The sequence below is a fragment of the Candida dubliniensis genome, chromosome 1 (genome assembly GCF_000026945.1).
Source record: "Candida dubliniensis CD36 chromosome 1, complete sequence".
Lineage (NCBI taxonomy): Eukaryota > Fungi > Ascomycota > Pichiomycetes > Serinales > Debaryomycetaceae > Candida > Candida dubliniensis.
This window is the reverse complement of record NC_012860.1, coordinates 1,065,902-1,078,958: the sequence shown is the minus strand read 5'-3', so window position 1 is coordinate 1,078,958 and position 13,057 is coordinate 1,065,902. Positions and strand designations below refer to the sequence as shown.

The following is a 13,057-nucleotide window of genomic DNA, read 5'->3' as shown; positions in this document are numbered from 1 at the left end:
ACATATATTTGGTTTGCAAACCATCCAGTAAATCTGATGTTGTTGTCTTGTTTGAAAAGTATATATAGTAAGTGTATCCTAATTGTAATGGTGGCCTTTTCCTCTACTATGCAGCTTATATGTGGAATGCAAAATCCACCTACAATTAAACAGAATAGCAAGACTAGACGAAGGATTTGGGGTGATGTACACAACCACCAAAAAAATTGTTTGATGGAAGAATTGACGAATGCTGCATCTAATACTTTTGTAGTTCAAGAACATCTAAAGCGAATAGTCTTTTTTTAATCAATCATTTTCACCTGTTTTCTACTAATTATCTCTCTTATTGATCTGTAGATATGTGTGGAAAGTACAAATTGTTGCTTTTTTTTTTGTTGTTGAGATATTATTGAACAATGTGTACTTCTTCTCTCCAAATTAGTGTGATAGTCGTTCGCTAATTCTTTACAAAACTCATGAAATCCGCGTTTAGAGACGAACCAATACTTTCCCGGCATTTAACAACAACAACAACAACAACAACAAACTAATCCAGACCAATCCAAGGTGTTGCGCAAGTACTCACTAGCGTGTCATAACGCGTTGATAGCATGGTGTTTATTCTTGTACAGTAGAATCATATAAGTGACGCGTTAAAAGAAAATACAAACTTCAAGAATTGGATAAATATGTATTTATTAACCAAGTATAATAGAGGCCTCGTTTGGTTCCCATAATTTTCCAAAAATCGAAGAATAAGTAGATGCCTGGATCAATTGTTTTCACGATAACAAAAGAAAAGGAAAAGGAAAAGGAATTGAACATTTGACAACTATGCCGAACAACAATGAAGCTCTCCATGTACGCTTTTGTTTTGTCATATGACCTTTCTACTTTCATGTTGAATTTCTGTTCATACACTCGATGTTGCACTCCCGCAGCTTTCAGTTTGAAAAATTTTCAAGGCGTTGTTATCATGGAACAGGGTCTAGGGTCTCCATATTGGTATTAAGTTCAATACGGGACAATAAGTTGTGGTGGTGGTAGTAGTGAGACGACAAATTAAATAAATAGTAGCACACACCCACTTTTCTTTTTGTGGAGGGAAAAAAAAAAACTAAACATAATGAATGAAAAAATAATCAACTGTTTGTCTGATGTGTGATTGATCGATAGTTTTTAACGATTTCACTCAGATTTCATCAAACACAACTACACCCACATTCATTATGGATACAACTGAACAAATATATCAATCTCAATCTCAAAATCGAAATCAGACTCGACTAAAGTCAACTGTTTTGTGTTCCTTTTATACGAGAATTGGTGCTTGTCGGCATGGCGAAAAATGCACCAAAAAGCATTTGAGACCAACAAGTACGAAAACTATATTAATTCCCAACCTTTATCAAAATCCACGATTTGATCTAGAAGAATATTTAAAACCGAATAAAAAACATCATCTGGCCAAGAAACGGAAAACTGAGAACAAAAAAGATGGTGAAGCTGATGCAAAGATCAAACATGAGCCAAGAGATGATGTTAAGGATAACGAGGAGGTGATTGCTGTTGATGAAGACAATAAGAAACTTAATGAAATAAAGAAGAAAATTTCTGAAGCATTGATAGATAAAGATAAAGAAAAGGACATTGAAGGAGAATCCAAAATTACTCAGCAAGACAAACATGATGAATCAAGTAAAGAGGAACAAAGCGAACTTGAGAAGGAAGAATTGGCACACCAAGATACAACACCAGAAGTGCCGAATCACAGCCAGGAGAAGACATGCATCAACCAAGAAAAACATAGTCATGATGAAAGCCATCCTGTCCTCACCGACGAACAGATTCGGAAAGATTTTGATTTATTTTACCAAGATATATTTGTTCATATTGCTAAATTAGGCCAGATCAATGATATGGCTGTGTGTGAAAATGAAAACCATCTATCTGGTCATGTGTACGTCAAGTTCAATGATTATGAGGATGCATATAACGCAAACTTGCAATTGAATCAGGAATGGTATAATGGGAGACCAATCTACAGTGAGCTATCGCCTGTAAATAGTATTTCCGATGCACATTGTCTGGCTTGGGATCATGGTCATTGTAACCGTGGAGCAACGTGTAATTACTTGCATGTCAAACAACCAACACAAGGAATGAAGAAGTCTCTCTATGACTCACAATCAAAGAGTTATACACTAAAGAGATTGGAAATGTTGAAAAAACAGGTTCCAGGAGAAATTATATCTGGTGCAGGCAGCAATATGGCTAACGGCAATGAAGTTAATGTCAATAATATTAGCATAAGATCAACAACAGCATTTCTCGAACACTTGTTTTAAAAAAAAAAGACGTGTGCCATGCCCCAAAAGTGACTTGTGTATAGAAATATCTACAGTAGAAGAATAGTAGTAATGGAAGTTTAACTAAAACTATAGTATCAATTATTTCCAATTGTAAAAAAAAAAGAAAGAAAAAAAAAATTATCATATAACCCAGAATGATTATAATTGGGTGTTGACAGGTTTATACATACGTAAGTTAAGAGACACAATAGCTTTGCCGTTAAATCGCATAATTAACAGAAATCAAAAAGAGCAACAGCAGCAGAAAACAAAAAAAAATTGAAAAAAGCTCAAAAAAAAAAAACTGGAGAGAGAGAAAAGGGAAGAAATCGGAATGTCACAATTGGTTATAACTTTTCCTACATTGTTTATTCTACAGACTTTTCTATTGGTTGGATTCATATATTTCTGATATCAATACCAAATATATACTTTCGTACAGGGTTCCTTTTTTTTTTTTTTAACAAGGAGGGAAATTAGAGAACGTATAAAAGCAAACAGTGGTTCTGGTTTTATGCTCAATACGCCCAGATAATTTAGATTACGTTTCAATTCTCGTCGGTTTTCCCTCACACATCTATCATCATCAACTACTCACCACCAGAAAAAAAAAAAGAAGAGTCTACATACATTATATGTGTATTAACTTTTTAACACTTGGACACTAGAAAATTTATTTCCCATAATGAATTATCATTTTTCGTCAGTGACTTCACCAAGCCTAAGTCGTTATTTATATTATAGATCTTCTACCAACACAGTGCTGTATTGGACTTTATCTCAATTTCATATTAGGCTTAAACTTACCACTCGTCCAAACTGTACGAGAACTGCATTAATATCGCGTCATTTTTATTCAACATTTTCAATTTTTCAACGAACAATGTCAACTTCAAACAACCAATTGTCCAAAGAAACCCCTCCACCGCCATCTGGTCAGGATTCCCATAGTCATGTACATAGTCATAGTCATGATTCAGAACATTTACACTCGCATTCTGCAGCAGGTATGCTCCATCATCACAAGCACTCCATGCATGAGCCAAATGAACTTTTAGCTGGAGGTGCTTCTGCAATTAAAACTAATCCAGCCGTGAGAATTACCTGGATTGGGTTGTTAGTCAATGTCACATTGGCAATTTCCAAAGGTGTTGGTGGTGTTTACTTTCATTCACAAGCGCTTGTGGCAGATGCAATCCACTCTGTGAGTGATATGCTTGCTGATTTTTTAACGTTGGCCACCGTCAATGTAGCTGCTAAAGTTGGAACTGCAACCAAGTTTCCTTTAGGTTACGGTAAACTTGAAACAGTCGGTGCATTTCTGGTGAGTGCTATTCTTTTATTTGCTGGTATTTCAGTTGGATGGTCGTCATTGTTACAAATTTTTGAATTTGTCTTACCAACTCATCTTTATGAGATAGCTTCACACATTCATATTGGTCATGATCATTCCCATTCCCATTCTCATGTTCAAGCCCAACCTGATGCCCATTCTCATGGTCACATTGACCCTTCAAATATAACTACACATCGAGAAATTCCTAACATAAATGCTGCTTGGTTGGCTGGTGGGTCAATTATTGCCAAAGAACTCTTGTATCGTAAAACAATGAAAGTTGCAATTCAAACCAACTCAAAAGTGTTAGTGGCAAATGCTTGGCATCATAGAGTTGATTCCTTGACTGCTGTTGTTGCCTTGTTTACTGTTGCTGGTGGAGTTTTATTTAATGTTGCTTGGTTGGATTCAATTGGTGGTATTGGTGTTTCTATATTGATTATTAAAGCTGGTTACGATTCGTTAAGAGAAGCTTGGAATGAATTGATTGACCGTGGTGAAAGACCCGGATCTGAATTATACAACAAAATTGAAGGAATCATTAATAATGAATTACAAATGAATAATGAATTGAAACAATTCAAATTAAACCAATTATCGGTGTTGTCTTCTGGTGCTAATACTAATATTCATATAAATCTTTCTACTACAAACCAGAATCTTAATTTGAAAACATTAAATCAATACGAAAAAAGATTATCTGATTTGATTAGACAAGATGATAGATTTGTGAGAAACATTTTTGTTAAATTTGAACAAGTTGAAGAAGAACAAGAGAAAGTAAAAACTCAAGAAGAAGAAGAAGAAATCAATGGTTCCAATGATGTACATAGTCATAAGCATTAATAGACTGTATGGAAAGAAAAAGTTCTTTATTTATAAATCTTATATACATTCAAAATTTTTCACCCTCTAGATATGTATTATCGTCAAAATAAACTTTATACATGAATACACAACAACAAGTGATGGCTAATACAATGAAGTAATTTTATTTACTGATATATTTCCTATTACAGAAATACAACCGATTCTAAACAATGATACTGTAAACAAAAGTCTTCACTGATCATTTTTGTCTTCTAGTATGTTGTTCTGACCATTGTACTTGACTTAGCTATCTATTTTGCAACAAAGCTTTGGGGTTGACTCGTTTAGTACAATCTTCGTCCGGATTTTTGAACCTATTCATCATCTATAACTAAATTAATAGTTCAGAAATTATACTATAACATCTTACTACCTACATGTTTACATATGTTAACATCACATAAATAGCGAATCAATTCTTTAGAAATTGATATTAGTTTAAGATTTAGGTAATTGAGAGAAATAATGTACACATTTAATTGTTGTTATCGTATCGCATTATTGGATACTAAACACTTGTTTTGACTCTCAAGTTGCCAACTATAATACTCTACTTAATACACCATCTTCAAGAACATTTTGTCGTCTTTATTCTAATCTTTAGAATGAGATAAACAGGAAAAAGGTGTAGTAATCTATTTACAGGTATATACAAACTATTCTATATTGTTTTATTTACTTTTTCTTGTTGTTGGATTTTTTAGAACCCAGTGGTTTACCTTCAATAAATCTCAAAATTTCCTCAACGGATTGATTGGCAATTTCTGGATTTGGTTGAGGGGGAGTGTTATTTTTCTTAGATTTTTTACCATTTTTGTTGGCAGTTGGAGTAATGGTTGAGGTATTGTTGTTGCTATTGGTGTTATTACCAGAAGTCACTTTAGTTTTAGTTTTCTTTTGTGTTTCTTGTTGTTGTCTTTTTAAATACTCGACATACAATGTAACACTGGAAACATATTTAGCAACTTGTTTAGTCATTGAATCATCTGGACCTAATAATTTCAAAAAGATATCATATGCCTTATCGAAAAGTTCCTTGGATTCTTTAAATTTATTCAAAGAAACAACAATGTTGGCAATTCTGTAATAGATGAATCCAGTAATTTCGGAAATTTCACCATTTAATTTCTTGGTAATTTCTAATGCTTCTTCTAATAATTGAAGAGCACTATCATAAGCTCTTATTTTAAGTAATGATTCAGATAAATTAGTCAATGTGTTGATCAAAGTTGGATGATCTTTACCATAAACCAATGACCAAGTGTTCATAGCTTCTTTGTATAATTTCAACGAATTCAAATATTGGTCATTTGAAGATTCATAATAAGCCGAGTTCATGTAGGCAGTAATAGTATCATAAGAATCAAATCCACATGATCTTTCACATAAAATAACAGCTTTACGACCAATCAAAGCAGCTTCGGTATCATAACCCAATTCTTGATAAACTTGAGCAACCAAATTATAAAATCTGGCAGTTTCAGGATTGACTTTACCATAAATAGATTCATTAATGGCAAGTAATTCATTAAATAATGCCATACCCATTTCTTTGTTGCCTTGGGCCAAATGAGAACGAGCATTATTATAAATTTCATCAACAATGGTACTCTTGTAACTTGAATCTTTAATAATTGGAACAAACCCAACAATATCATCAGCAATGAAAATCGATGAACGTTCAATGGATTTTTTAGTAGCAACTTGAGTTTTCTTTTTCGATTTTTTTGATGATTTGGTTTCAATGACTTGAACTTGGATTTGTTTGTTATGGGTTTCAAATTCTTCTTTGGTGAAAGGATAATTTTGAGATTTCCATTGAATACCATATTTAAATGCAATTTCTCTAAACAATTGTGGTAAATGAACAGTATTAATCCAATCTTGTGATAAATTGTATCTAAATCTTGAAAAAACTTCTTTAGAAACCAATTGGATAACATCTTCATGAGTTAATTTAGTGAATTCAATTTCCGACTCTGAACAGAAGCTCTTGTAGATTTCGTCAATTTCAACTTGTGGTGTCGAATTAATTGCACCTCCAAGTAAACAATTATGGAAATGAGCAATTGCCGTTGAAACCAAATAACTTGGAAGAGATTTAGTTAAGCTTCTCAAGATATGTTTAACAGCTCTGGAAATCATTTCTTGAATAATGATTCTATGAAGAGTAGAATAGTTTGCCAAAGTCAATTGGTAAGTAGCTTTGGTTGGAGCTTCTTCTTCTTCTTCTTCTTCTTCTTCTTTTTCTTTTTCTTCTTCTTTCTCTTCCTTTTTGTCTTCAGATTCGGTAGCTTCTCCTTTGTTTTCCTTTTCTTCTTGTTCTTTACGTTTCTTTTCTGCTTGTGCTTCATTTTCTTTGATAAGCTCTTCAAGATCGGCTAAATGTTTTTCTTTGTTGGCTACCAAACGTTCAGCAATATAACCCAAGTATCTCATATTAATACCACTTCTATGTAAAGCATCAGTCAATTGTTTACCATCAAATGGAATAACTTGATCTTTAATTTCATCCAAGAATTCTTCGACCAATTTTTCTTTAATAAATTTGGAAATTTCTCTAACTTCTTCACGATCTTGTTCATCTTCATTCTCAGTGGAGAATGAATCAGGGTTGAAAACAACTTTATCTGTAGGAATGGCAATTTGTGGTTTATTTTCTTGATCTTTATTATCCAATTTACCTTCTTTTTCCAAATTTTCTGTTTCCTTTTTGAATAATACAGCAACTTTACGTCTCCACCATTCATTAACTGCTTCATGTCTAATTAATGCTTCACCATGAGGATAGGAAGTTTCATCATCTAATTTGAAATGTTGTTCAATAAATTCAATATCACGAGGAGTAGTACGGTATAAATCAATGACATATTTTCTTCCATCAGTTCCCTTTAATCCTTTAGTATCTTTTGAAACAACTAATTTAGATTCAGTTTTCACATCATCAGATAATTGAACTTGATGAGGTTTCAAATGGAAAAATTCCCCAATTAGTTTCAATGATTCTTCAAATGTTTTGTCTTCAAGGATTTTAGTGCCATCACTTGATAAACCATAAACAACTTTTTCCACTGGTTCTTCAGTTTCACCATCAGTTGATGTTACTACAGGGGTATCTAAAATACCTGGAACAGGAGCTTGGCAAACAACTCTTTTACCCATATAATCAACAATACAAGTGACCAAACTAGAAATACCTCTAATATCATGACGATTGATCAATTTGATACCAGTTAAATCTTTAGATGCAACATATCTAGAAGCTTCTTCACCTCCAGTAGTTTCAAATCCATCAACTGTGGAAGTACCACTAGAATAAAAAATCCCATTTCTTAAATAAATAAATCTATCCGAGCTTTCATCAGGATTTAAAGGGGTAATATTTCCCTTAATGATATTTATTGCGGTTTCGGTAGCAGTTTTGTTGAATTCAAATAAGGATTTCTGAACCAATTTTTCTCGAATAATACGTTCTTGAACTGTAGTTGCTGGTAATTCTTTAATTGATTGAATATCATTATTCCAATCCTTGATATAATCAGCCCCATCAACACCATTAATAAGAGATGATAATTGAGATCTAGACAAATCAGGAACGTTTTTAAGGTCTTTTTCATTGACTAACCATGGATATGCTGGGAATGAGTTTCCTGGTAATAAATATGTTTCTGGATATTTTGTCGAATCAGATAAATTGACTTCATTTTCAGCAATTGTTTTACTGAAAAGTGGGGACAATTGAGAAATTAAATCATATAACAAATATGATTTATTGAATTTACCCTTTTCATTGACTTTGATAGCTGGGTTGAAATTAACAGTTGATGACTTGTTGACGAAAAATCCTGAAAAATGACAAGTAACATTAAATGTTTCATGTTCTAAAGTTTGTAAAGACAAATATAATAAATCACCTTTTGCTTGTTGGAAAGGTGGAACTGGAGACCATTGAGAAATAGTTAAAGATTTGATTGGAATTTTAATTTTACCATTGACTTCATCAAAATTAGTAAGTTTAGTGAAATCACCATCAAATGATTCGGAAGTGAATTGTTTAGCAAAATCAGAAATGGTGGAAACTTCTTCTTGCAGAATAGATATTTCTTCTTGTTGTTTCAGTTTCTCTTCCCCTTCTTCTTCTTTGTTTTCTTTAGTTGACTTTTCCTTTGGTTCTTTAGGTTTAATATCATCTAATTGTATACCATTAAATTTAGAAACACCACCGGAAGAGCCAATGTCATTTGAAATCTTATCAATGTAATGCAACCCAATGACTTCTCTAAATCTACTAATTTGTTCATAAATATTTGCCAAATTGTATGATTTTTCTTTGATGACAATCTTCAATTCCGATACTTCCTCACCTAATTCAAAATGAGAAATAATTTGTTCAAAAGTAATCATTTCACCAAAATTTTCAACGATATCAATTCCTTTAATCAATATTGAATAGTTAGTCAAGTTTCTACATACAACAATTATATTTAAAGCTTGTTTTAAATCAGTAATATTTTCTTCGTAACTTGATGGAATAGTTAAATCATCACCAACATTGAAAAAAGCGGGCAATTGGACTTTCAACAAGAGTTCCTTAGCTGGAACTGGGTCCTGTTGTTGCTGTGTTTCTTCAATCTTTTCTTCAGTAGACATTTCTGATTAGAAACACAGTAAAGTGAATATTATTAATTTATACAAGAATGGGAACAACTGTGTTTTTATACAAACGGAGAGGAAGAGGAAAAAAAATTTTCTTGTATAATATTGAAAACTGAAAATTGGGGTCTTGAAAGAAAGAAAAATTTTTCACTAACAAATTTGTTGGTTAATTTCTGGGGCGCGGGGCCAATTCTTTCCCGCCCACAGATGGTAGCATTTTTCTATTAAACTTTTGGTGTTGATGCAAAATATGAACCTGATATTCCACTGTTCAACAAATGGCAAACCCCTCTGAAATTCAGTTAATCTAATTAGATATCGCGGGATGTATCTTATTTTAAGTGATTTACATTTTTAAATTATAGAAACACATCCTATAAGTTATAATTACTCCAAGTGGTACAAGTTTTGTCCAAAATTATTGGCAAAAAAGAACTAAAAATTGAAGCACCCAAATGTTGATTAATACAAACAATTTCAAAATGACTCTCCAAATTGGAGCCTGTAGAAGCTATACACAACCAGAAAAAATATCCCAACTTTTCTTCTTTTCCAGCAACCAAAGAGTTTATCTATTGTAAAACGTGGTTCTACTATATGCAGTGTTTCTCTTATTAATTAGAATCGTTGTTGTTGTTGTTGTTACCGCCCATCACCGCACTCACACATTACACGCACCACTCACGCATGTACACACGTTACACCGAAAAAAAAAAAAAAAAATAAAAGAAAATGAATCCTATATAATAAAACCGAATGGCAATCTTTACCAACAATCCAACTGCTTTTTTTTGCTCTTGATAAAGCATAATCAACAGCTAATTAATGTCTAGCTTAAAGGAGGAAGATCACACACAAGATTCGCTTGGTAATACTATAATCAAACCATCTCATAAACCAAACAACCAAGTACCAAAACATCCTAAATTAACCATCAATGATCTCCCTCCAGAAATACTCATCCAGATATTTACTAATTTGGATCCTATATATCTCAACACATTAAGACTAGTATGCAAAAACTGGAATTATATAATTAATGATAAAGAGCTATGGATGAAATCCTTCCAATTAAGATTTAATATCCCCATTACATCTTCTAGTTTCCCTTCACTATCACAATCACTGAATTGGATGAATGAATATTTCACACGATTACAAGTTAATAAGAATTGGAAACGTGGGATATCGGTACACAAAACATACCAAATTATCAACAATGAACATCGATTTAATGATATTACAATGGTTGATTTCGGTATGAATAAAATTTTAACGTATGATAAACGATACAACAATATATCCATTGGAAAATTATCAGATGGCAAAAATCAAGGATTTATACCAGGAAGTATTAGTGGGTTTCTGACCGATGTGTTGTGTTTTGATATTAATTGGAATTATTTAGTGACAGGGATGAAAAATGGAGAAGTAATACTTAAAAACTTGTATACTTCGACATCAGCGTCTCAAAGGTCAAGTGTCACCAAATTTGATACTATGGAAGATAGTCCCATAATGGATATCATTATGAACAAAGATTTGATAATTAGTGGGTCGTATAATGGGAATCTAAGGTGTTGGAATTTACAGGGTAAAGTTGTAAAAGAGTTCAGATTAGAGGAAGTGATATACAATATATCAAGCGATTTTAAAAAACATATAATTGTCAATACAGATCGTCATATATTTGTGATTGATTATCAAGCAGAAGAGATTATATCAAAAATTGATTTGGGGTTTATAATCAATGAAAATGAACCTTTAGAATATGATTTGTTGATAAGGCTGAAAAATAAATTGGATGTTGATTATGGGACTAAGAAAGTTATAATATGTTATAAATCACACATCCAGGTATTTTATTTTGATAATCATAGTCATCGTGAAATGAAATTAGACCAAAATGTCGAAGTAATAGATTCCCGATTTCAAATTGCCACTTCCAATAAGTTTTTCAACAGAAATACATATGTTGTTGGACAAGATGGATTACTATATGGTAATTTGTTATCTGATGGCAGTGTAATCATTTGGAATGTAAGAGAGGATTCAGTGTTGATCACTCCTATTACTCAAATTTATCCTGAATTAGATCACAAAAAATATTCTCATGGACTTAATCATGCAATAGCACGACACAATTTATTAGAAATTACATCTTTTGCAATGAACGGGACCATGTTGGCAATTGGTGGATATAATGGGCTCACCAATGTATATGATGTCTTTACAGGGAAGTTTATTAGAGAAATATCAATCAAATATCCAGCAAGATTTCAACATATGCATAATTCCTTAGTACCGATATCGTCAATTCAATTGAATCCAAGCCAAACTGACAACAATGGAATTATTATATGTGGGGATGCTGTTCAATATTTCGAATTTGGCGAAATCAAACAACCACCAGGTAAACAACCACAAAGGCGACAAATGCAAAAGAGTTTAAATAATCGTGGCAAAAATGAATCGGTGAAAAAGATTAGAGATGGACTTGAAGACTATGATGAAGAAAAACATCGACAGTCACATGCAGACAGGCTATTAGACAAATACAATGGGAATAAATACGAAGACGAAGACGAAGAGTTGATGATGGCGTTGGCATTGAGCGAAAGCATGAACAATAGTCGAGATGCCAGTCAAATATCAGTGAATGAATCGTTGCTAACACCAGAAGAACTTGTTGGTGAAGGTCAGCAAGATGAAGAAGAAATGGATGAAGAACTCAGAAGAGCATTAGAACTTTCATTGATTGAACATTAAATAGGTCTAGCAATATTTAAGTAATTTATAGAAAATTAAAAAGTAAATGGTTTTTGAAGAACTTTTAGCAACCAGTTGGATCTTCTTTACTTTGTCTATTCTTTTTTAGGCAGTTGAACACTACCACTGAATTCAAACTCCGCAAACAATACAACAAGAAGAAGAAAAATGAACAATGAATAAATCCGCATCCCCAAATGGAGATCAGCACATAATAATTTTTCTTTGTATTGTTGTTGTTGTCTTGCTCCATCATTTCCTGCACATGACTCATCAATTTCGATTCCGTAAAAATGCATTTATCTGATTGGTCAATCAATTCTGTGCTACAATTGTTCTTATGGGACAAGAAAAAAAACGACCGGAAGAAATGGGAAATAAATGAAAGAAAACGGGCATAAACAACAACCAACTGGTACTATCACCGCCACTCCCAACAGAAAACTGAAGAAAGAAGAAGAAGAAAGATTGGATTGGCCAAGAATAGTATTATAATATTTTAACTTTCCCTAATTGTGACCCTCTTCTCTCATTTCCCTCTTTTTTTTTTTTCAGTATTTTTTTTCTTCGTCTGGTCTAGTGGCGAATCAGGTCTTTACTCATTTGCTTCGTTCTTAAGCTTTTTAATTTCTATTTCATTTTCAACAACTGTACTATGAGGACTCAATTAACCAATCATACCATTTGTAAAATAAAACGCCTGAGTAAAAGTATTTATTGTTAGTGGCAGCCTACACAAAAGTGATGGCTTTGTAATGACTCCGTTTTTTTTTTTTGTTTTAATTTTTCGTTCGCTATTCTCTTGTGGGTTGGAACAAATAATAAACGAAATATATACAATAGCGAAGTCTTTATATAGAGTCCAATCATTTCTCCCATACAATTTGAAAATTTTTTTTTTCTTCCCCGTTCTATATTTTGTTTCCACATCTTTAACAACAAACAACTCCTTCAAAGAACTGGAAGGAAGACAAGACAAGACAAGACAAGACAAGACATTCGTATTATTTATTTATATATTCACACTTTAACTAATTATTCATATTTTTAATGAAAATATAATACACATATACAACAATCAAAGAAATAGATT

The 13,057-nt window shown here is 32.6% G+C and overlaps 4 protein-coding genes across 4 annotated transcripts; 3 read left to right on the top strand and 1 right to left on the bottom strand. All coding sequences in view use genetic code 12, as the record gives it.

Moving 5' to 3' along the window:
- Positions 1–1,211: 1,211 nt before the first annotated feature.
- CD36_04720 (spliceosomal U2AF small subunit, putative) lies at positions 1,212–2,330 on the top strand (the record flags this gene model as incomplete). Its single annotated transcript, XM_002417096.1, has 1 exon — positions 1,212–2,330. The coding sequence occupies one exon, from the start codon at positions 1,212–1,214 to the stop codon at positions 2,328–2,330; it is 1,119 nt and encodes a 372-aa protein (XP_002417141.1).
- Positions 2,331–3,018: 688 nt separating this feature from the next.
- Positions 3,019–4,515, top strand: CD36_04710 (conserved hypothetical protein; the record flags this gene model as incomplete). Its single annotated transcript, XM_002417095.1, has 1 exon — positions 3,019–4,515. One exon carries the CDS (start codon positions 3,019–3,021, stop codon positions 4,513–4,515), a length of 1,497 nt encoding a protein of 498 aa, XP_002417140.1.
- A 699-nt stretch (positions 4,516–5,214) lies between these two features.
- CD36_04700 (eukaryotic translation initiation factor 3 135kDa subunit (eIF p135), putative) lies at positions 5,215–9,189 on the bottom strand (the record flags this gene model as incomplete). Its single annotated transcript, XM_002417094.1, has 1 exon — positions 5,215–9,189. The coding sequence occupies one exon, from the start codon at positions 9,187–9,189 to the stop codon at positions 5,215–5,217; it is 3,975 nt and encodes a 1,324-aa protein (XP_002417139.1).
- Positions 9,190–10,020: 831 nt separating this feature from the next.
- Positions 10,021–11,964, top strand: CD36_04690 (uncharacterized protein; the record flags this gene model as incomplete). Its single annotated transcript, XM_002417093.1, has 1 exon — positions 10,021–11,964. One exon carries the CDS (start codon positions 10,021–10,023, stop codon positions 11,962–11,964), a length of 1,944 nt encoding a protein of 647 aa, XP_002417138.1.
- Positions 11,965–13,057: the final 1,093 nt, after the last annotated feature.